The sequence below is a fragment of the Sipha flava genome, unplaced genomic scaffold, assembly GCF_003268045.1.
Source record: "Sipha flava isolate LNK unplaced genomic scaffold, YSA_version1 277_pilon_pilon, whole genome shotgun sequence".
In the NCBI taxonomy this organism is placed as follows: domain Eukaryota; kingdom Metazoa; phylum Arthropoda; class Insecta; order Hemiptera; family Aphididae; genus Sipha; species Sipha flava.
In genome coordinates, this window is record NW_020272943.1 from 932,141 (window position 1) to 955,654 (window position 23,514).

At 36.3% G+C, this 23,514-nt stretch overlaps 1 protein-coding gene across 6 annotated transcripts in view; it reads right to left on the minus strand.

Annotated features, from left to right (window-relative positions):
* The window catches only part of LOC112685478, a 75,307-nt gene that overhangs the window by 9,024 nt on the left and 42,769 nt on the right, over nucleotides 1-23,514 (minus strand). For 4 of the 6 annotated variants that reach the window (XM_025557378.1, XM_025557379.1, XM_025557383.1 and 1 more), the window contains 5 exons: nucleotides 6,600-6,783; nucleotides 4,948-5,130; nucleotides 3,187-3,294; nucleotides 1,653-2,067; nucleotides 47-538 (listed from right to left, as the gene is read on the minus strand). In XM_025557378.1, coding sequence (XP_025413163.1) covers nucleotides 47-538; nucleotides 1,653-2,067; nucleotides 3,187-3,294; nucleotides 4,948-5,130; nucleotides 6,600-6,783 — 1,382 coding nt within the window. Of the gene's footprint in view, nucleotides 1-46; nucleotides 539-1,652; nucleotides 2,068-3,186; nucleotides 3,295-4,947; nucleotides 5,131-6,599; nucleotides 6,784-13,240; nucleotides 13,381-16,245; nucleotides 16,932-23,514 lie in introns of those variants that run through there. The other 2 variants (XM_025557380.1, XM_025557382.1) reach the window with 2 other exon arrangements.

Sequence of the window (23,514 nt, forward strand, 5' to 3'; positions counted from 1 at the left end):
AAGATCACTCACTGGATAGGGGAGGGGGTTCAGCCGAAATACGTACCTGGCGTCATAGCGCCGACGGACTCGTAGCACTCGATCAAGTTGGACGTGTCGTTGATCATGGTACTATTGGTGCTGTTGGTCGTGTTGGAACACTGGACGTTGACATTCGTGACGGTCGCGGGCGAGTTTATCGCCGTGCCGCCAGTGGTGGTAGTATGAAGCACGACCACGGAAGAACCTGATCCGACGACGCCCAGGCCACCGCCGACTCCGCTGCCAGTGGAACTCATGGACCCGGAGCGGCTGTGACTGCCGGAATCGCGGCTAGGGCTCTTGGAATCCTTGCCACGGCCGTGCGCCTGATGCTGCTGGTGATGGCCGACGCCGACAGTACCGGACGAGGCGCGGTGCCTCACCTCGTAGATGTCCTCGTAATCGTTCTCGCCAGCCGCCGTTCCGGGATCGCTGCACCGGTCGGACGACGACGAGCTCAGGTTCTCGTCCGAACCGGCACCCGAGCTGCTGTTGCTGCTGTGCACCTCCACCTTGACTGCGGACACCAAAACGGGTGACGTGACCGTTAGTGACGTGAACGTGCCGGCCGGGCCGCACAGTGACGACACTTCGTGCCGGTCGTCGGCGGCCGCGGTGGTGGACGCGTTCGCGTGGCAGTAGCGCGCGCCGTCCGGCCACCGGTACCGTAGCGGTCGCGCGGGACACGACGAAAGCGCCGCGCAAATGTCGACGACCATGACGGGCTTTGGCGGGCGGACGAACACTGCGAACGCGCGCTCGGCTCTTTGTACACGCGCGCAAAGTACGCGTTATCTCCGGTCAGATAAGAAAGAAGCGACGTGGCGACTGACGTTGAGTGCGCAACGACGAGCACCGGATTCGGTGGCGGTAAATTTTGTATTTTTTTTCATATTTTATTCGTTACAAATGAATTTGAAAAAATTAAATTCGCACGCGCCCACCGATTTTGTCGCAAAACGTTTATCAACGCGCGCGCGCCTAAATCGGCTAAATACGGGATCGGCCGCGTGTCCGATAGTTTTACGATATTCCGTTTAAGTAACGCGATGTACCGACGACGCGACCGATGGAGAACAGCAAAATTAATAATAGTGTTCACGCGACTCGAGTGCAACACGCGTATTTTCGCGTACATATGCGTTATGCGGTAAAATTAAGGCGAAAAAAATGCACTTACGCGCTGATTAATGCTATACGTGTTGTTTGCTACAGATAATTATAATATTATCGAGTAGTGCACTGTTGTCGAAACCGACGAGATAAAAAAAAAAATAAATAAAACGATTGTACAGCATTACAAAGTTTCAAGTATCATAAGAACCGGAGGAGTTGTCAAGATTTTTGTTATTGTCGGCGCGACGGATATTGCGCGCTTATCGGCTTACCGCGCGGTAACAATTTGCTTAATTATTTTAACGAACATCAGAGAACTCGACGAGCGCACTTATTACGTAAAGTTAGCAACGTTATAATATTACCTACTCACGACCATCGCCGAAAACGAGAGTGGTCAATCATTTATTCGGTACATTTCACGACGTCAACAATATATTGTAATAAGCGCACGCGTCGTTTCATAACGTAACGACAGCAATTAAAATATTCGAATAACGGATCGCGGCTCTTACCGGTCATGGTGTTGAGGCCAACGGCCGGAGGTGGTGGCGGCGGAGAACCAGCAGCGATCACGTACGCGGTTTTGTCCGCCGCGAATATGTCCTTAACCGGGTTGTCGATCACACCGTTCGGATTATGCAAATAAAACGGTCCTTGCTGCTGATGCTGTTGCACGGATTGAGCCGGTTCGACGGCTACGACCACGGGCGCGGTGTTGGCTTTGCATCCGCCGATCTGATGATGATGCTGCTGCTGCTGTACCGTCGCCGTCGCGGCGTTCACGACGTACAGGCCGTCCTTGACCGCCACTTTGCCGCGTCCGGTGCCGTTCTGCTGAGGCTGCAGATGACCGGACACCGGCGACGGGGGATGAAGATAAAACGGTTCCTGGCTCTTTTTGTAGTTCACGCAGTCGGCAAATGAGCACTGTACAAAAACGGTACGTTTTTTTATTATTCCTTCGTCCGTCATGATACGACTATTATCATTATTCGACGGCGATGCAAAATCTAATCATACGCTATCGGGATCGCGTGCCCGAATGAACGGCTTACTCGTTTTCCATTTTCAAATTGAAATGAAAAAATCGCGCGTCACATTTATACGAGCACCGGCGACGATAGCAATTGGTAGTCGTATTGAACCGCTGTTTAATTGTACGTCGAACCTGCAGAGCGTCTAGAGGAAACCGAGTACGATCTCGTGTCAACTCCATAACACACAAGTCGTTCGCGGCTAATGCCAGCAAACATGTTTAATACGATGCGGATCGAGTTAAGTATTGGATATTGCCGTACGCCGACAGTGCATTACGATATACAGTAGAAACTCGATCAACCGTCATTCGATTAACCGTCTCTGTTGTCCGTCATTGCTATCGTAATGAGGCAATCGCGATAAACTTGTTGCGGCGACTGTCAAGCGTATATAATTTTTTTCTTATATTCAAAATATGCGATAAATGCGACGTGAACGAACAAATTTAATTATTTTTAGCTTAATTTAATCAGTGACTTACGAGTAACGCGGTTTTACGGTTACATAAAATACGAAATATTACAGCTAAAAAAGCTTAAGTCTAAATAAAAAACAAACGAAAATAACAGATTATTTTGTTTAAAATGATTAGTTTTAGTTAAGTAGTGTTTAGAATGACGTGTAATATTTAGTGTATATGGGTATTATATTTTTCTGAAAATACCAGGTTGTAAAATATGTACGTTTATTGCAAAATTTAAAAAAAAAAAATTAAAATTATAATAATATTTATTATATTATTTTTATATTACATATATTTTTAATTATTTCAAATTGAATTTAAAATGTCTGTTGACCGCTTATTCGATTAACCGTCGTAGTCCCGATCCCGACAGTGACGGTTGATCGAGTTTTTACTGTAACCATGATCACATTACACGTACAATCGAACGAACGTGTTCGACCAGAGACGTACCGGTAACGATTGCGCGCCCCATAAGTCACACAACAGAAACGCGCGCGTACATTATTAGCAGTAACGAAATACGATAATGGCGATGTACTCACTCGTGTTTTCGGTTCTTCTTTCCGGCACGTACATCCCAACAATCGGCCGTTCTTTTTCTCGTCGTGATAATCCGGCATGGTACCGTGTTGCACCAATACGTTCAGACACTATAGTGCACAAACAGAAATATTACATTGGGATGCGCGTAACACGCGGATGGAATATTACGTTTCGAAAGGGTTACACGTATTTGCGTTTAAAAACACGCACGCACGGCAGTATACCGCGTTACGGTGCTTACGTATCGGCGGATTACACAACGCCTGTACGGTATGGTACGTACGAGATGATGCAAACGGCAGCAATTCATTTGCGGTCGACATTTCGCGAGCGTATATGGGCCTACATTATTTTTTTTAATATTATTATTATTATTATTTCGGTTCGCGTTATTAAACGTCCACGACAATTAGTTATTATTATTATTAGTTATTAGTTATTATCGTCGTTGGGCGTAGTGGCGGTATTAGTACAATCTCGTTGCGCGCGCAAGGGAAAGTGAACAATCGTCCAAAGCTTCGAGCTTTCGTTTTTCACCGGCAGTCCGTGTCGTTCATTCACTTGCTGCGTCCATCAAGGTTAGTCTGGGGTATCGCCGCGATTCGAAAGGTTATTGGAACATGAACGTCGCAGAGCGTCGACAATGGAATGTCCGCCTGTAGACTTCACCGACCGACGCACCAGAATATCATCATCCGCCCACGGTCATCATCATCACGTACGTACATACGTAAAGATATTATGCACAAACGTTAAATAAACATAGATAAATAGCTGGGTAAATACCATGACCGTGGTATTTAACGAACCGCGGAAACGTTATACCTATACTGCAACGGCCTAATTGGGTTAATTATCCCGGAGACGAGGACAAATATGCTTATTTTTTTCCTCGCCACGGTGCGTTATGGGAAATTTTATAAGTTGCTGGTAAATAATAATATTGTATTATGATTTCTTGGTCGCAGAACAACAAGTCGGTGGGTCGACAATGAGAGGTATTTAACAACGTGTTTTTAGACTGTTCGACAGCGGTGTTCACCAGCTGTATACTTACACAATGTCAGCGCGTGAAATTGATTTTATTCACCGAACGCGTCGATTTACAACGGTGGACCTCATCGAACACGTTCACGTTTCGGCAACAACAACAGGTAATTGGGTATGTAATGATTATATTTATTACTCGAACGAGCTTCTTCCTCGACACGTTGTACACGTAAACGCGGAAAAATAATATAAATTCTTACGCGCGCCTAATTCATTCCCACACGAGACCTATTAATTGTTATGACGATCGCGATCCGACGATTCAGCGCGAGCAGCTGAACGTTGCACGCGGACGACCGCAAAAATTGGTCGACGATAACGAAACCCGAAACATCGTCGGTGCATTTAAAGGCGGCGGACGGATGTTTCCGTGTTTGCGCGAGTCGGTAACATTTAAACTGCAGTTTTATAAAATATTTGAATCTCGACGAGTGGATAGTGGGACGAACCCGGACCATAATTTCATCCGAACCGAGTGTACGAGCGCAACGTAATTATATATTTTCATGACGAAACGGTTGATTGCCGACGTGTGGCGTGCGCGAGAATGTAGGGTAGGTACGCACGACACTATGCGTGCCAGTGCGTACGCGCAGTCTCCCGCGCATAAGCTATGATCACGTGTTATTATAGCCGAACCGTTAGCCGACGACAAACGTCGCAGCGTTACGTTACGGGACGGTCGACTGGAAATAGGAAGTTTCGCTCACCTCCATCTGGTGGTTTTCCGCCGCGTCGTTGATCGGGCTCTTGCCGTACTTGTCTACGACCAGGTTGGCACCGTGTCTTAACAGCCACCGCACCGTGTCGACGTGCCCTCTGCTCGCAGCGAAATGTAACGCCGTCGCGCCGTCGCCGTCTCTCAGGTTCGGGTCGACTCCTTGATCTCTGACCTGTTCAAACGTGCACATTTCATATGTTTTATAATGTTTACGGCGCCACCAACGGATTCCCGTTAACCGTACGATTCGCGTTTACGCGGAAATCGAAATAAAACGAAAACACCCGTAAACTTGTACGACGGGTGGATTGGGGGGGAGGGGGAGGTGTACCGGACGAGATCCGTGATCGTAAAACCGTAGGTAAACCGACAACAATACCCCCCAGAACGTCGGTAACGCTTGGCGAAACATCACGATAGGAGTGCGAACAACTTTGCGAGTTCGTGTTTTCAACATTACGTGTGCACGCAAAGTCTTTTGTCGTGGTCCTCTTAATTGCGTGGGTGACGAAAAATTCTAATACGTTCATCGTACATTGAACGTGTTCGCGAACCCGTGTGCAACATTCGACTCTTATGAAATGCCGGTGGAAATAATAATGGATGTTATGAAACGTATTTTTGCGCTTAAGCATAAATATTTATACAAAATGGTAATTCAATTGTAATTATGTTGCACAGACACAACAACAATACGCCATGTTGAATATAGAATGCATAAAATATGAAACAAATATCATAAGAATTTATGAAAGTTAAACTATAACCGAGTCATAGAAATGTGAAAAATCCCACGTGGATACGATACATATCCCGAGACTTCCGCGTGTTTTCGTATTATAATTAAACATCACACATTTCACATAGCCCACGATACTTCGATACGTTACACGTACAGTCTGGTAAAACAGTTGTTCGAATTATGTTATTAAAACGGAGAATAGTAATAAAACATAAAAATATAAATCATACACGTATGCACGTTATATGGTTATGATCGCATAGTGGGTCAACAGCTTAAATATATTGGAATAAACGGCTATTTTATGTAGACGAAAAGTATATCGAGGAACTATTTATGTGCTCTTTAATTTCACGACGGACATGATCAAATTAGTAACGCGGGCAATAAGTAGTATAACACAACGTGCGTTTCGAACGTGTTACTGCTCGTAAACCAGTGGCGTATTTAGACTTATTTCCAGGAGGGGGAGGAGCGACTCAAAGTTTTTCTTTAATTCGGGCTTAAAATTTACAAATAAAATTGTTGGTAATATTTAAATCCGGTGAATTTTTAATATTTGTAGTTTTTTTTTTCTAATGTCGGATCCACTTAAAATCGGCTTTTGAGTAGTTCTTTTTTAACACTTGACTGTGTTTTGAAAGTTACGCCTGTGATTTTTTCACTTAGTATGGACCCGAAAAAAAGTCCAATTCAATACTCATAGCCACGCGTAATTTGATTTCGTTATAAAATGATCCACATTAAAAAAAATTGAAATGTGTAGGTATCTCAAATATAATCAATTCCTTAAATAAGTATTCAGGGGGCCGATCGCCCCTTCGCCTTTCCTAAAATACGCCCCTGTTTTAAACTCACGAGATGTTTCGTCCGTTTTCGATCAATTAATTCAAACTTACCATCCATTTCAAACAGTTAAGGCATCCCATCTGGGCGGCGGCGTGTACGGGTGCCATGCCATCTTTAGCCCGCACGTACAGCGATCCCCCAGCTTCCAGCACAAGGAATTTAAGCACTTCCAGGTGTCCTTCTTGCGCGGCCAGGTAGACGGGCGTGACGTCATTGTCCATCTGAGTGTTTGCGCTGAAATAGAAATGAAACCATTGGGTTATAGTATCGCCTGATAATGCGAATATTTCGTGGGTACATAAACGCGCAACACAATCGGCCACAGAGGATCAAAAACGTCTCGAAAATATATTATGATCAATTATTCGTCCGCGTAAAGCCATATACATATACAAATATATATAAACATATACATATACAGCCATATACATTGTTCAAAACAATTCGTAGTACGTAAAAAAACGAGCATAATTTTTTTTTCATTTGTTTTTTCTTCCGCAACATTACCGTCAGTCAGAAGCTTATTATAAAAGAGACAAAAAAAGTGTGCACATATTAAATGAAATGAAATCACTGTAGGGGTTGATCGGTTGTGCGATCACAACGACGAACACTGATTTTGTAAGGTATTCAAACATATGGTCTAAAGATTTTTCGTGTAGTACCTACTACACGTTTGGATGCGAACAGAAAGCGTTCGCGTACATGCATTTTAAACGTGGTTTCATTTTTCTTTCTTAATTCTTCTAATATTTTTTAGCGATGGCACGACAAAGCTCGTAAGTACGTTACGTTGGGTTGACCGTAACGGGTTGTGTAAACCAGTTACAAGTATATTTATGCGTTATACAGTAAGGTCGAGATCTTATGATTTATTATTACAGATAAATTACACAAATAGAATATGGTAATATTAACATATTATCTGGTCTTTGCATTATTTATTTTGTGTGAAAAAATCATAAATCAAATGACTAAAATGACGTTAATCCGTTTTGGTATACGTTTTACACTCAATACTTTCGACATATTCCTAGACGAACCGCTTACAATTTAAAAATATTAATGTTCTAGGAAAATCGTATTGACTCTTTCACAATTTATATCCGACGTATGCATATGACAGGCTGAACGTGACTTTTGACGAAAAGGGTCAAGATATAAAAAATATTCGTACACTATTATGTCACTATATCTAGAAAATAACTATTATGTGTGTTAAAACTATTAAAGAATTAAAAATTGTCATTTTTTTCTACCACATGTGCGTTATTATAAACTTTTAGAAACTATTAAGCTTGATTTATACTCAGTTATTTCTCGTGATAAATACACCCATACCTACTAACCTTTTTAAGTTCGGAACACCGTTATTTTGCTCTATAAATTGAAAACCAATCAAACTTTACGTGACGTAAAATAAATGATTACGGTGTCAAAATGGGTTATTTGAAGATGTTTATCATTAATACAGGAGAAAATAAGTTAAATTAATGATTGCACTGTTAACCGTGAAAGCTGTAAAGTTATGAAAAAAATTCTATAGTTACAAATACATGAAATAACCACTTATTACTATATTTGAAAGTTAAAACTAATTATTGCTATCATTAAAAGTAAAATAAATTCTACGTCGTAGGACTCCAATAGTAGATTTAATAAGGTCAAATTTTATGTCAATCACTATTCGAGCAGGGTAACTACGATGAAAATTAATTACAGACATTTTTTATTTTCATGATCGTGATGCGAATTGTATAGGTATCTATGTGTACAACTAGCAAATATATAAAATAATATATAGTATAGTATACATATAGAATATATAGTAGCTGTTGTTTTAAAAGTGGTGACTTTGTAAAACCGTAAATGAGAATAATGCTTATATTTTGTCGTTTATATGTATTAAGTATATTAGATATCACCTAATAATACAGTTTCCGGTCATCTAAGGCTGAACAAATAATATACTTAAATGTATTTTTATATGTAATTACGTCGGACACTCGGAAAGAAAAAATATACGTATGTTACAATATTTTATTATTGCACGATCGGCATGATTAGTGAAACGTATATACATTTACGTATAAATAGTTACAGATATAGCGTATTATAAACGATCGAAACCTTAATCATTTTTAGACGTTACTATTATACGATAAAATTAATGACATTTTGAAAAGTGAAGTAACATATTATATTATTAAATTACTTTTTACTGTTCGAAACACTGAACCAAAGACGTGTCAATGCGCCGTAATATACGCTAAGAGAGTTAAGTTGGTGTATATAACATATTTACAATAAACATACAAGACAGTGATTAAGAGTCCGGAAACTGTGTAATTTTCTCACGGCAACATGTGTATACACGTTGTATCTCCTCCGTACAGTTGAACTTTTCGTGAACTTTAAACGCAACAAATAATAGCGGTCCAGCTGAATAGTAATAATAATATTTACATTCATCCGTACCGGTACCTAATCGTTTTTTACGATTGGCAAATCGTTGAACGACGGCACACTTACAATTGCAATTATTAAATGCGCATCGCGCTCGCATACACACGCTATGTGAATCGAAATAATAATTTATGTATATTTGAAATGTACAGCGATAGCAAGTTCTTGTTAGAACACGTCATATTGATTAATCCGTTCGCATTATTTTCGAATAGAATTAAATAAGTGACTTGGACGCGTTTTTCATTAATTCGCGTTCGAAAATAATTCCCGTTCGTTATATAGCCTTAATTCACTAATATTTATTATACGGATGTATCGTATCGTATCGTCCGAGGAACGACGGTTGGGCGGTTTTCGGGTTGAAAAAGCAGGTTAACTGACAGTGTCGTAACTGAACTAAAGTCCTGTGTGCAAATCAAAATCTTGAGTATCGATATACGTTTTTTGAGCATTTGACTTTTTGAGGCCCTATATCGGGGCCTGTGAGCAATGCACAATCTGCACACCCGGTTTTTACGGCACTGTTGACCGACCCTGAACACCGTTTTGTCAGCTAACGTGGTGGTGGCAGTCGATACCAATTCGTGTAACTCGTGGAAATCGTTGATAATTGAAACACAAAGTATCAACATTACATAAACTTTCAAGATGATTAAGAATAAATATTGACGTTAACGTTGGTGTTTTTTTTGTTCTTTATTTTGCTATTTAACGGACGCGAAAAAAAAAAAAAAAAATAATAACAATAATAATAGTTAGTTAACTCGTTTGGATTTGGACAGTTGCTATTCGGCGGAACCGGGAAAAATATTTAACTCGCCAAAGTCTGGACACAGGAACATGTTTTTTGTTTTTCGTACCGGTACACGTATGTATAATTACAACGACACGACACGACAATACGAAATCGTTAGTTACGCGCTGGGACCGTATAAACGATAAAGCAATAGTTCACGAGTTAGGATGAGCTGAAAACCGGGTGCGAATCGTGACCGAAACATTTCGGTGGGAAGTTCAAACCCCGAGATACGTGCTAAAAAAAAAAAAAACATGATAATATATGTACTTGGTTGTGCGTCGTTGCCATCATCATCGTCGTCGTTTTTACGGTCACTGCAGCGGAACTATTCCGTGGAAACATAGGAGAATCCCTACCATTTTTTTTTTACCGTGGAGTTATGAGTACAGTTATTGTCGAGATATTACTCGATGAACGTATTTTACACGATATTAACAAGTACTTGGGTTCCCAGTAGTGTGTACCGTTTCCAAATAAATGCATATTTCTTCCGCGTAACTTGTATTAGTTAATTCATTTTTAAATTTTTCTCCAAATTAAATATTAATTTATTACAACAGATTTTTTTTTTTTTTTTTTTTAATCAAATTCTCACCGTAAACAATAAAATTCAATAAATCTAATACAGTTTTTACGATTATTATACTGGTTTAGAAGTAGACATAAAATAATGTAAATTTAAAAATTCAGGCGAAATAAAAAGGTCATTTTAACGTGTACTAAAATATAATATTTCGAATAAAAATATGGTCTTTAACGCAAATACTGTTTACTGAAGTATCACGCACTTGTTGATTGCTATCGTAAAAAGTAGCTCACATGTGACCAATTTGTTAGGGGCAAAACAAAACATGGTTTTTTTTCTCTGTATTTTCATGCGATAAACGCCGTCGTGATTGAATACATTTTGAAACACACTTATATGAATACGTACGGAACGTACGGAACTTATTTTCGATCTATACAAAACATACGATTAAAAATGGAAAACGAATATCTCAAACTGGAAATTCCAAAGATAATGGAGCAGCAGTAAGTAAATCAAATTAAAACCAGCGCATAATATATATATATATATATATATTATATAATTACTATGTATGTTATAAAAAATACATCATACAATATAATCCATTGGACAAATCTCGAAAAAATTGGAACACTTGTAATGATGGCCATGTCGAAAGTTAATCTTCGTTTTGAAATAAAATCTATAAAATGTGACGGATCAAATTTAATTATTTAAAAATGATACGGTAATTTTCTCGAAAATATTGCATTTACAACTTTTGCGTTGGTGAAACACTGTTGAGAATGAATCTAAAATATCGTAGACGATCAAACAATGAACAGCATACATAAAGATCTATATATATATATATATTTTCAACTACGACGATGATTATAATTTATTACATACACGACTTATACTGCCGTATTCGCTTGTTCGGGCAAAATACTCTTAGGGCAAAGCTACGTCGCTGATAATAATAGCCAATGGTCTTGTTATTTACGACATCAAAAAATCAAATCAAATCAAATCTAAACGACGCTAATAATAAATGTTAAAATGTGTTTACTATGTCTATATTTACAATATATCTATCTACGCGCGATACGTTATGCCCATGGCGCATTACAGTATTAAGGTTAACAACCGTTGGTGTGGGTCAATCGATTATTTCAAAATATAATAAAAATCTAATAGAACATGCTGAATATTCCGAAGTTAATGTTTTCTTCCGTTCTTTTTAGATTCACGAAAACGCGGTAAAACGAATTCCCCCGTCGCCGACGTAAACGTTGCTGAAGCAACACGCATTCCGTGAGCCGACCGAATCGGTATGTAAATTTTTTCACAGCCAGGTTTCTTTGGGCTAAAAAGACATATATTTGATAACCATAAACTGCATACAACCGAGCGTACGTGCAGGTAAACGGACATTAGAATAAAAATAAACGCGACGCGTCGTTTACTATGTATTTGTCTGCGTAGCATTTCCAATATCGGTCAATTGGACGGCATGAAAAATATGTTTATACTCGTACGACCGAGACGCGCCAAGCCATTACGCGGATAATTGCATCGCGACTGGTCCGCCGTCCGACCGGACAGTTATATTCCACGTGTACGCCACTATACACTTTACAGCAACATATTATTATTATATACGTACCGAGAACGTATAACTGTGGAGAATTTTACGGAAAAAAAAAAGAAAAAAAAAAGATTAAAAAAAAATAATCACACTCGCGTAATCCACAAGAGCACTAAGGTGACACACATTCTGTGTAGAAAAAAATATATTTGTACACGGTTAGTATTATATTACGATTCGAAAAATATATTGTATTCGTATACATTATTTGTGTACGAAATGAATCATAACCAATGTTATATTACACTTGTGCATCGGACGAGAACTGTGCAGAGCCCAAGGTCCGTGAATAATATTTTGATAAAAAATAAATAAATGAACAAACGTAAAAAAAAAGTAAACACAAGTGTTTTTTCACGAAATAAGGTTAAGAAGCTTATAGTTTGGTAAAGAATTTTATTGGGGTATTTGTGGTTTTTAAATTGTGTTGAACTATACAAATTTCGGTCGATTAAAATAAAATAAAAAATACTGTGGATTTATTCGGTACAATATAGTAAAAAATAATGATGAACGTAACAATCTATCGACAACAATTTAATGCTGAAATCGTAAATAAATTACGCCATGGTTATTATATTACTGCAGTTCGAGTCATTGACTATAAAAAAATAAAATAATATGCATCATGTCAAACAAAAAACGTGAAATATTTATTAGACAAGATGAATTTGGTGAAACTGCCAGTCACATAAAAAAATAAAAATATATAAAAAAATATAAATTGTCCAATTTTAATTTATTCGTATAACTTGTTTACACGATTTACTAGATGTTAAAATCATCAGTGTATTCACATTTTTACATCTTCGTATGTTTTAAAAATGTTTTTATGATTCCTTGATATGACGACAATGTCCATTATAATACGACCAACCTTGTATAAAACACAACGGTCTTATGAGTTATCTTCTTAAAATTAGGTAATTCAAGAAAATATTACACATTTCTCGGTCAACTAGTAAATTTAGAAACTTTATTAGTTCAATAAATTTCTAATTTATATAGCTGTTTTATTAATAAAATAAAAAAAAAAAAAAAATCGAGTTATTTATTTATCTGCATCATGTATAACTACTGCATAATAATAATGTGCAATTAGAGTAAATCGATTTATCGTGGTGCTAAAACATTTAATAACAAAACGCGAATAATTTTTAATACAATTTTGGTTTCAAATAAAAATTCTGCACGTACAGATTTTTTTTATAAATAATTAGATCGTCAAGTAATCATAAACAAAATAACGTTTCAAAATACTTACAGGCTACATTTATCACGTTCGTTGATCGTGATAATCATTAAAATTGATTGTTTGAAAACATCTACGAGCCCGTTAAAGCGCGGACACTTAAAAATTAAATTTAACATTTTTTTAAAACGGCTCATTTTCGCGTGATGTGTGTACCACCGAGGTAATACGAAGACTGAATGCAAAAGTTAAATAATATTACAATTGTTTGCCCATAGAAGAAATTTCTCCAAGAATCTGCTCATTGGAAAATGATGTAATAAAGAGAAAAAAAGATGAGCGTCTCAACCCGTGACAAAACTAATCTGCGTGATGAATATCGCCTCCGAGATTCTATATTTTATGGTGATGGAACCTGTATAAATAATTACTTAAAAGAGGAAAATAACCGAATCCTCTAGAGTTGCGTAACATGTTCGATTTCACCGCTAGATAAGCTTGAATTTTTTTTTAAAAAGTATTTTAATATATATATATATATAATAAGTACATGATATAAACGACGAATGCAAATATTGGCACTTTCTTCGCAAACGAGCATAAACACATAATGAACAGTCTTCGTGTATCAGTGCGGCTGTGTTCGGAGCAAAACGGTCTTTGAACTCACTGTACAGACAACGATATGCGCAAATGTTTATCTCGAGGACAAAAATTTACAAAAAAATATCAAGGTGATATAATGTGTATATACTATATTCACACGATTTATTGATGATAAAATATAAAACGAAGGCCAATTTTGGTGTACAATGAATACAGCACCGAAATAGTTTAAGTTTAGTGGCGCATAAAATGTCCTGCGTATAGAAATAATGGAAAATTAGGTATTTAACAGACCAATCTTTCTAACCATATCTTTTCACGTTTTCTATACTGCGTACGAATTCGGATTAACGATGGTTTTATTTTATTACATACGTTTTTCTTATATCAGCAAAATAATGTGTCTTATGGCCTCGTACGTCCTCATCGTCTCATTCTAATAATTCCCAATCGATTTTAGTTATATAATGAATTTTTTTTTATAGACACAATATGATTTTTGTATTGGAGAAAATCAACCAACAGTCCGTTAAATTTGTCACTTTATAACAACTCATTAAAAACTTTGTTATAAAAGAGGACCGATTGAAAACCTCGAAATCAATAAAATGTCGTAATTAATATCTAATTATAATATCTATAGTATTATGTAGTAATTTTAAGTTTATGTCAAATATTAATTAATTAACCATCAACATATTTTATATGTTTTCAACAATAATCTATAAATATAAGATATGTTACCTATTCTGCTGTAACATAACAATATATTTGTAGACTTTTTTTTTTTTATGTTGAATGCTTCGATATTAAAGTAACTGCAGTTCGCTACCATAACCATAAGAATATAAGTGTTTTTCCTTGTATGATTTTATATAACTCTGAAAATCTAGCTTTTACTAAACGATAGCTGGAGGGTAAAATAAAAATGATTGATTGTTTTGAAAAAAAATAAAAAAAACTGTAATTCGATTAACATACATAGAGCAAAAGTATATCGTAATTACGAAGATTTGATATACTTGCGGAACACATTGGCTTAAACCTAAATCAACGGTGAATATTTCTACAACGCGTGGCATTAACAATAGCACTAAATCTCAGATTAAACACAGATGCGTACATTTAAATACTTTTTATAAAAATGACGTGTATTTATATATACATTATAGACTTCTCGAGTTGGTTCTCAGACAATTTCATACACAAACTAGAACAATGAAAATGCTAGCAATTGTGAATATCGAATAGAATATAATGCATAAACGATAACAGTAATAAAGACTCGACTATACAATACGATAAATGTAGGTATATTTTGCGGAACAAGTCCGTATTGTTCCGGACCTCTGAATTCAAGGTGCGCGCCCGCGTCGTCGCCCTTTTACGGAATCCGTTTTACCGAGTCCGCGAGCGGTCGACCGTAACCGGACATCGCGATAATGTGTGTGTTTGTTTTTTTTTTTTTTTTGTTTTTGTTTCTTCTTCCCAACTATACATTATCATTATATTGTTATTATTGCTGCAGAATGTCTAAACGAGAGAACAAAACCCCCCCCGATAAAACTCGGTCATTCGAGACGACTAGCGAATATTATTTTTGTACACCTCATCGTTGTAATGCTTGTTCGATTATACATACTATATTATATTTTATGCTGTTGCCCGGTTCGTAATTTTAACACGCGGATGTCAAGACGTTATAAACTATTGTTATCATTACCATTAAACGGTCAGATCCGCTGCCATTTGCCCTGCCCCTCCCACTCCTATCCACCCTTTATAGAACTTTACACGTTAGATGTTGATGGTTTCCGTTTTCCCGTTGACTAAACCGTCGTTAACATTCGGCAGAGCATTAGCGGTTGACGACTTATACCGCGACCGGCTCTTTATAATAAAATAATATAATGTCGTCGACGATATTCACGTATTGTGTGGATTGGTGGCATCGCGCGCGATAGCCGGAGGAGTTCAATCAACCTGTACCGAGCATGGTATTGTGTACAGTCGAGCATTCCGTTGCCCGCCGCCGGTCCAGTTCGTGTTTGCATGTGTTTGTATGTGCATGTGTGTGTGTGTGTGCGTGTATACGTAATTTTAATACACGGTGATCCCCCAACCATCATTGTGTCCGCAAATCAAATTTGTTCCACATATACACACGTCCGAAGCCTCCGTCTCGCAAAGGATTCGATGACATTGACCAGCGGCAGATATATACGCGTACATCGCCGTGGTCAATGGAAATTCGACCGATGTCAATGAATCCTGACTATTATATTCTTTTCGAACACTTCGACCGACCCACAATAATGGTATCGGTATGAAACACATACCCGGTGCACTAACCATCGTTCGAAACGCGTGCGTAACATTAACGTAACGATTTACGATCGACGGTAATCGCGGGGTAGTTTAAACATGTATAATTGTACGTGCATTAAATCGGTAGTAACCGTAGTGTGTACCTAAATTTCGCGTAATGACCGCGTCTCCTCCGAGCAACGGCGATAGGAACACCATGACTCCTGCTGCTGCTCCTGACGTGCACGTCGTCCTGCTGCCGGTACGCCGGTTTCTTTTGCACACTGCACCCGAGACCGAACATCGCGAGTATTACACGGACGACGAGACCATGATCATGACTATTCGCATCGCAAACCTGCGATGAACGACAACCGCCGGAGACCGTCACTAGCCGTCACGACAGTAGATTTTTCGTTTCGCCTCGTGAAAATATCACTGGTTCGCGACGGTAAAAAAAATTAACGGAATAAAAATGAACACACCGATTTCGCCGCGACGAGGAGACGAACTTTGTACTACGGTATAAATGTTATCATAAACGATGGGTGACCGACGACGGTAATAACAACACCTTGTTGTTGTAACACATTAACATGCACATCTAACAGCGAATAAAATAACAAAATGTAAAACTTTAACAACGGGCGATCGTTTCAACGATACATTAATCACGTGAGGTAACCGGGTGGAGAGATAGAGAAAAATATAAAATAATAATAATATAAAACGATCCGCGGGGGTGGCGAGCGAAGGACGAATAGAGGAGCGTGTAACGTTCGCGCGACCACTGACGACGACGCTCGTCTTGTTGAAAGGTTGTATCACGACTCTCACCGCGATTGTCACTGGCCGCGCACGTCGCCTGAGAACCGTTCTTCCACGTACCCGTCGCAATACACTAGCGCTCCGCACCGCGGACCCGTGCGCGCACCGTTTTGTTACTTTTTTCTTCTTATATATTTTTTTTTTTGCCTACATGTTTTCTTTTCTCTCGGGTAGCTCACGACCGCGGCGACGGCGTACGTACGATTACGCAGGTCTTTCAAAATAGACTTGCGCAGCCGTGCAATCATTGTCCTCTCGGTGAACGGTTCGCGGAGTCGCCGAGTACACCAAAAGAACGGCGGCGGGACGATGATCGACCCTGCAGCACCGCAGCGGGAAAAATACCAGCGATCGCACATATCACGTGCAACGAAGAGGGACTCTAGTTACTTGTGAAAAAAGAGCGTCCCCAAAATGTGTAAAGCGTTACAATAACGTAATAATAGTACGGGGACGCTAAAATTTCTGAAAATTAGTTGGGGTATTCCGCCCCTCTGCGTCCATCCTCAAGTCGAGTAATGACGTGTACGTGGAAAATCAACGGATTCTGCGAAAGCTTTGGTAGGAGAAGAAACAGAACAAGCGGAAATCGTAGTAATAATAAAAATGGTAAACAAAAATTACCAGGCGATGGTCATTGCTGCCGCCTACAATTTCCAATCGTCGTCACTGCCGCCGCCACCGCCACCGGTGGAATCTCTCGCGCCGCGAGTTTTGGGACTTTCTCCCAAAACTGGTATGACCGGTAAAACGAAATTGTGTACACAAACCATATGTTTAAACAATAGAAAAAATAAATAACAAACTTTTTTCGAAATTTCTTGTTGGTCGAGCGATCTAAATTCGTTGGGTTCTTAGTTTTTTTTTTTTCATACATTTTTATCCGACTTCCAAAACTTATGCGCCCGGCTTACGGTTCATAGTCTAAACGATATTTTTTGTTTTGAAATATGAATATCAAATTAAGCCAATTGCCTGCAGCCACCGCGTGAAGATTATGCACGAAAAATGAATTAAAAACAATAATCGAAAAAATAAACAGTAATTAGATTGTACAGACCGCCCAAGTAGAGACTATATAGTGAGCTTATCTATAATATATTAACATACAATAAATTATTGATTTCGATTCGACAAATTCTTTCGAAGCATTGCAATTTTAAGAGCTTTCCATTAGTCGATTTACTATCACTTTTATCGTATTACGTATGTATTAATAATATATGCAAAATGTATAACCTATGCACCCGAAACAATTTATTTCTATGCGTGTAAATCGTATTTTTTTTTAGATTTTGAATGAACTTTTTATTTAACTGACTTTTAAAAAACATTATTTACTTATCATAATAACCATTTCAACAGTTTAATATCCATATTTTTAATTTTAAATATTTATTTAATCAACCTGATAATGTAGATATACCAATATAGTGTTATAAACTATCTTTAGATACATATAAAATAGTCCTTTATTTACTCATTACTGCATTCTGAGACCAATTATACATTGATTTCAAACGTATAGTAAAATAATTCATCTATATCAGTCATCCGACTACTGTACATCATCCGACCACTGTACCAAGTTCTTGTGTTATTCTTATCAAGATCCCTTCTTATGCATTTAATGTCATGTTAAAATAGTTAAAAATAATTATTGTAACTGAAACACAATACCAATTAAAAAAAAGCTACTATTCCCATATATTAGATAATTCTGAATGCATAAAACAATAAATGGTCTATTATTATTATTTGACTAGAAGCAGTATTATATACACGAATATATATATAAGTATATTACCCGGGGACAGGTCATTGCACCGACCATAGTCGTCGTTATAGGGCTACCCAATACACTGTCTCATTCAAAGAGTGCTTGGTTATATCGATGAATGGACTTGTAGTACCAAGACTACCGAATAACGGCGGCCGTGGCAGACGAAACACATTGAATGGAAGCGCATGTACGTGAAGACGTTATAATTTAAATACCTTCTGTGCACAAGTATAGTGTACATATATGTATAAACATGTAATATGGTGTGTGTGTGTGTGTGTGTTTGCGAACAATGTTTCGACGATCGTCTTACCGTGAGACATTGTGTGCGCTTCTTGAAGTCTCAACGAATGCTATACAAAAAGCATTATAGGCATGTATGCAAATGCACAGGTAATGATGACCGTAAGTCTGTTAAACGTATACCTAGACACGGTCTGTCAGCTATAACAATGGCAAAGATAGCATGACAATACATTGTTCGTGGCCGCCGTGCGCCACTGACAAATATTGACCATAGTGAAAGGGTTGAACAAAATGTCCTAAGTACTCGATAAAATGTGGTCACAAGGCACATGGTACTTTTAACTTTAAGTATATAACAGAAACAATTTATTGTCGTCCAACAATTTCGAAAACAAATTACTTCAAAACAATTGGAATAATATTTCTAGACTATACAAATTAATTATACAAAGCTACAATCATTCATCGTGAAACACTTCTTGTGTATGCTATAAGCCATAATCATTGTATGAGTCATACGATTAGTAAAAACTTTCAGGAGAATCATCAAAGTTAAAATAATAAAAAATAAAAAAAACATTGTTAATTCAAAAAGAAACACGTTACTTTTCGTCTACTCAATACTGATTTTTCATTTATATTTATTTTATATTTATTTATGTGCCTAAGTATGGATTTCCTGATGATGAAATATCTTACGTAATGACGGTAGGTCCGCCATTAATGACCCGCTGCAGGGTTAATTAATTGTATTGTACATCGTGAGTTTAATATTATATGACTATAGAATTCCGAAAAAAAAACATAGGTTGGTTAATTCAACACGTTAATACATAATTATATTGTATACGTAACATCATTTCTTATTCTCTGTACTTATAATTTATGCACAACAATTTTGAACATAGTTTACAAAAAAGGTGTACACTCCATCATAACATCATTACAAATACAATATAAATAAGTATTCCATCAGAAAAAATTAACGATTTCCACTGTATGCATTTTGGAAGGTTTTAGAAGAATTTTGAAGGATTTTAATTTTTGAAAAAAATATCATAAATACTTATTATTACAGGATTATAGGTGTACAATTGTGTTATATATTTAAAAGTATATTAGTGTATACTTGGAAGTAAATATAGGTGAAAAAATTACACGTTTAGGTATAATGTAACGTGATGTGTTTTTCCTATACGTTTTCCTTATTTTTCCTAACACGATTCAATCGAATACTTCTCACGATTGGAAAGAAATATAAAAATATATAATAAAAAGTTACTATAATAAAAAGTAACCAACAATAAAAACTTTAACGAACAACGCCACATTGTTTACATTCGATTCATAAACGATTTTCAATAACAATTTATTATTATTGTTATTATTATTATTATTATTGTTACCATGGATGTTGAATGGGCCGATGTCATTATGTCAACGCGCCAATGTACATTTTTAGAAAAACTAACGAACGATTATATTTTTTATATCGTAATAAATGTGTCATTAATTGGCTTGAATTTTCATTTTATTTTTATCGGATTGCAATGAAGGCGTGAGATTTGATTAACAAGTATAATGCCATTGCACACGTAATATTATTTATTTAACGTGTCGTGCAGTAGTGTACACTAAGTCTTTTTAGTTATCATTCGTTGAAATGTACATAATAACCACATGCGAAATTCAAATAGACTAATAGAAAAACTAAAAACGTGTACAGCAAAATATAATAGGTAGTTTGTTTTTGTAATAAGTAGTAACATGGATCAAATGAGCATAGTTCACACTCTACTTCACAAATCGTGTAGTCATCTTCGAGTAAATATTAAACATATAAAGAATTGCATATATTATACCTATAGTGTATGAAAATCTATATACAACTGAATATAATAAGTTTGCTATTATTTTTATAAAAATGTCGAATAATAATATTTGAAAATGAGTTTTTTACTTAAAGACATGAACAACGAATTCGAATATTCTTAATCACTTTATTTATACATTTCCAATGATAAGAGTTTTGAAATTTAAACCATAAACGTATCCTCATTTTTATCAAGATAATTGTGTGCAACGATAATATAATGAAACTATTTTCCCTAATACCAGCTGTACAGTAAAAACGTATTTGATCAGTTTATAAGCTTCATTGTAGATGTATTGCTTATATAATGTATGTACATAATTTAGTGTTATACCTGAGCAAACAATCAAAACAAAGACTTTTTTTTCTGTTATTAAATTAAAGCGCGATTGTAAATGTTTATATTATTTAATAGTTACGCATAACTATAACACCATTAAACGTGTCAATGTATTTATAGTTGCATAACAATTCTTTATATAATAAAGCATCCCCATGGTTTATTGGAGTACAGAGGAGTACTACAATCAATAAGTAAACTAATTTATAATATATTTTTATGACACATATAGTTTGTGTGATATATACAATTATTAGTGTAATAATTTCTTCTTTCGACCCTCATATGCGATCGTCAAATATAAATATTTTTCATTTTTATCAATTTAAGAGAAAACAAATAAATGTACTTGGTTAATGCGTGACTTACATGTACCTCTTTCTAAACAATTGTTTTAAAATGAATTTACATTATTTGTTATTTACACTTTGGACTTAAAAATAAACTTTTGGTATACGTGCAAATTATGAAATTTAATTTCAAACATTGAATAATTATTAAATTTATTTTGTACTTTCGATTAGAAGTAGATGATAAGTCATGAAGCTAATAAGTATGTTGTTATTTTATAAAGAAAAAAAAAAAATTAAAATAAATTTCGTTTGCAAATTAATTTACAATTGATTACATTAATAAACTTAACACATTAAATATTATAAGGAAAAAAATTACGGGGTAAAATTTATATATATATATATATTTTAATTAAATTTAAGAAAACCTTACTTCTTGTAGTGATTTTTCAAATAATAAATTAAATCAAATGATACACCAAAGAATTATTCATTACAATAAAATAGATTAGCACTGTATTTGCTCGAGGTTGTCACTTTTGATAGTCATAAAACATTAATTATTTAACTACACAATCTAATTATTTTATAACAAACAAAACTATAATCAGACGAGGCATGCATATGTATACCCTACTAACTTGTGTGTACACATGAAAATGTAATCACTATATGAGTGTCATAAAAACTTGTTACGTCGTTTTTTCGTTATATACTTATTGAAAACTCTACTATTGTATTATAATTTGATATACTATTCATAATCGATAATATCATAATTGAAACACGTATAAATAATATTTTAAGTGCAGTTTAAAAAAAAATAATGCATTAACCACTACGGATACGAAAGATAAAAAAAATACATTATCGTTTCCTGCAAGTCGCATGTCAAATAGCCCGTTAATAATAGTTTTGGGAGCCTAATTGTTGAAATAAAAAAAAAAATAAAAATAATTAATGGAATACAAAACGCTTCGATTAGACGTCGTATGATTCCGCACAGTTATGGAATCAAAAACGAGAGCGTATTGATAATATCGTTGGATTTGTCACGTAGTTGACCGCCTGGTTTTAGTGTTCACGTACAACTATATTACACAGTAAGTATCTGTATACTATACAATATACTAAATTTCATTCGTACATATATATATGTTTGACAAATAGTTACAAAACGAGAAGGCGGTGCACATACACTACATATTCTTGTGGAAAAAAGGATTAACCGCATCGACAAAGCCATTCGTCGTCGTTTTTATACTTTAATACGTGTTTATAGATTATAACAGTATCACAACTTTCTCTAATAACCACGCAGCCGAATATCGCTCACAGATCTGTTGTAGTGGTCAACATTGTGTACCGCGTCCGTACGATTGTTTAGCTGTTCGTAAGTAATGCGCATGTCTATACCGGTGACTAGATTTTATATTATTATAAAGACGGCGGAAACGACCGGAGATCGTTATGCGATTTTTGCGGATCCATATCCGGCACACGGAATACAGTCGTCACGTTTTGACGGCTTCGGCCGAAGTAAAATCTATTGTGTCTGTTCACGGACAATCGATCGCATAACGACGGTGTTGCCGGTAACGCGAGCATATACTGCATTGTACATTTGGCCGTTTTAAATCGTTATCCATATTCCAATTACAAAACTACGTTCGTGCACTGCTCACGGAGAGCTTATCCGCACAAAATAATACTAAAAAAAAAAAAAAAAAAATGAATAAATAAAAAAATACCGGCTGACCATTATGTACCAGTGCACAGTTATTGTACCGCATTGCAATGTGTGCGTAGCGCACAAGCGTGATAAGTGACATTTTTTTGAAAAATGAGTTAAGTGCATATTCAATTTAATCATAAAATTATGCACATTACGCATAAACAAAATTATAACATTATTCAAGTAATTGTTGTTCTTTATTGAAATTAGAAGAAAAATGTGATGTGTTTAAGTATTACTTTTTACATGTACAAAATGTGTTAAGTACAATACTTTTTTTTTTCAAATATTTTTTAAGAATACAAATGTGGTCATTTCAGGTTTTTAATCCTCAT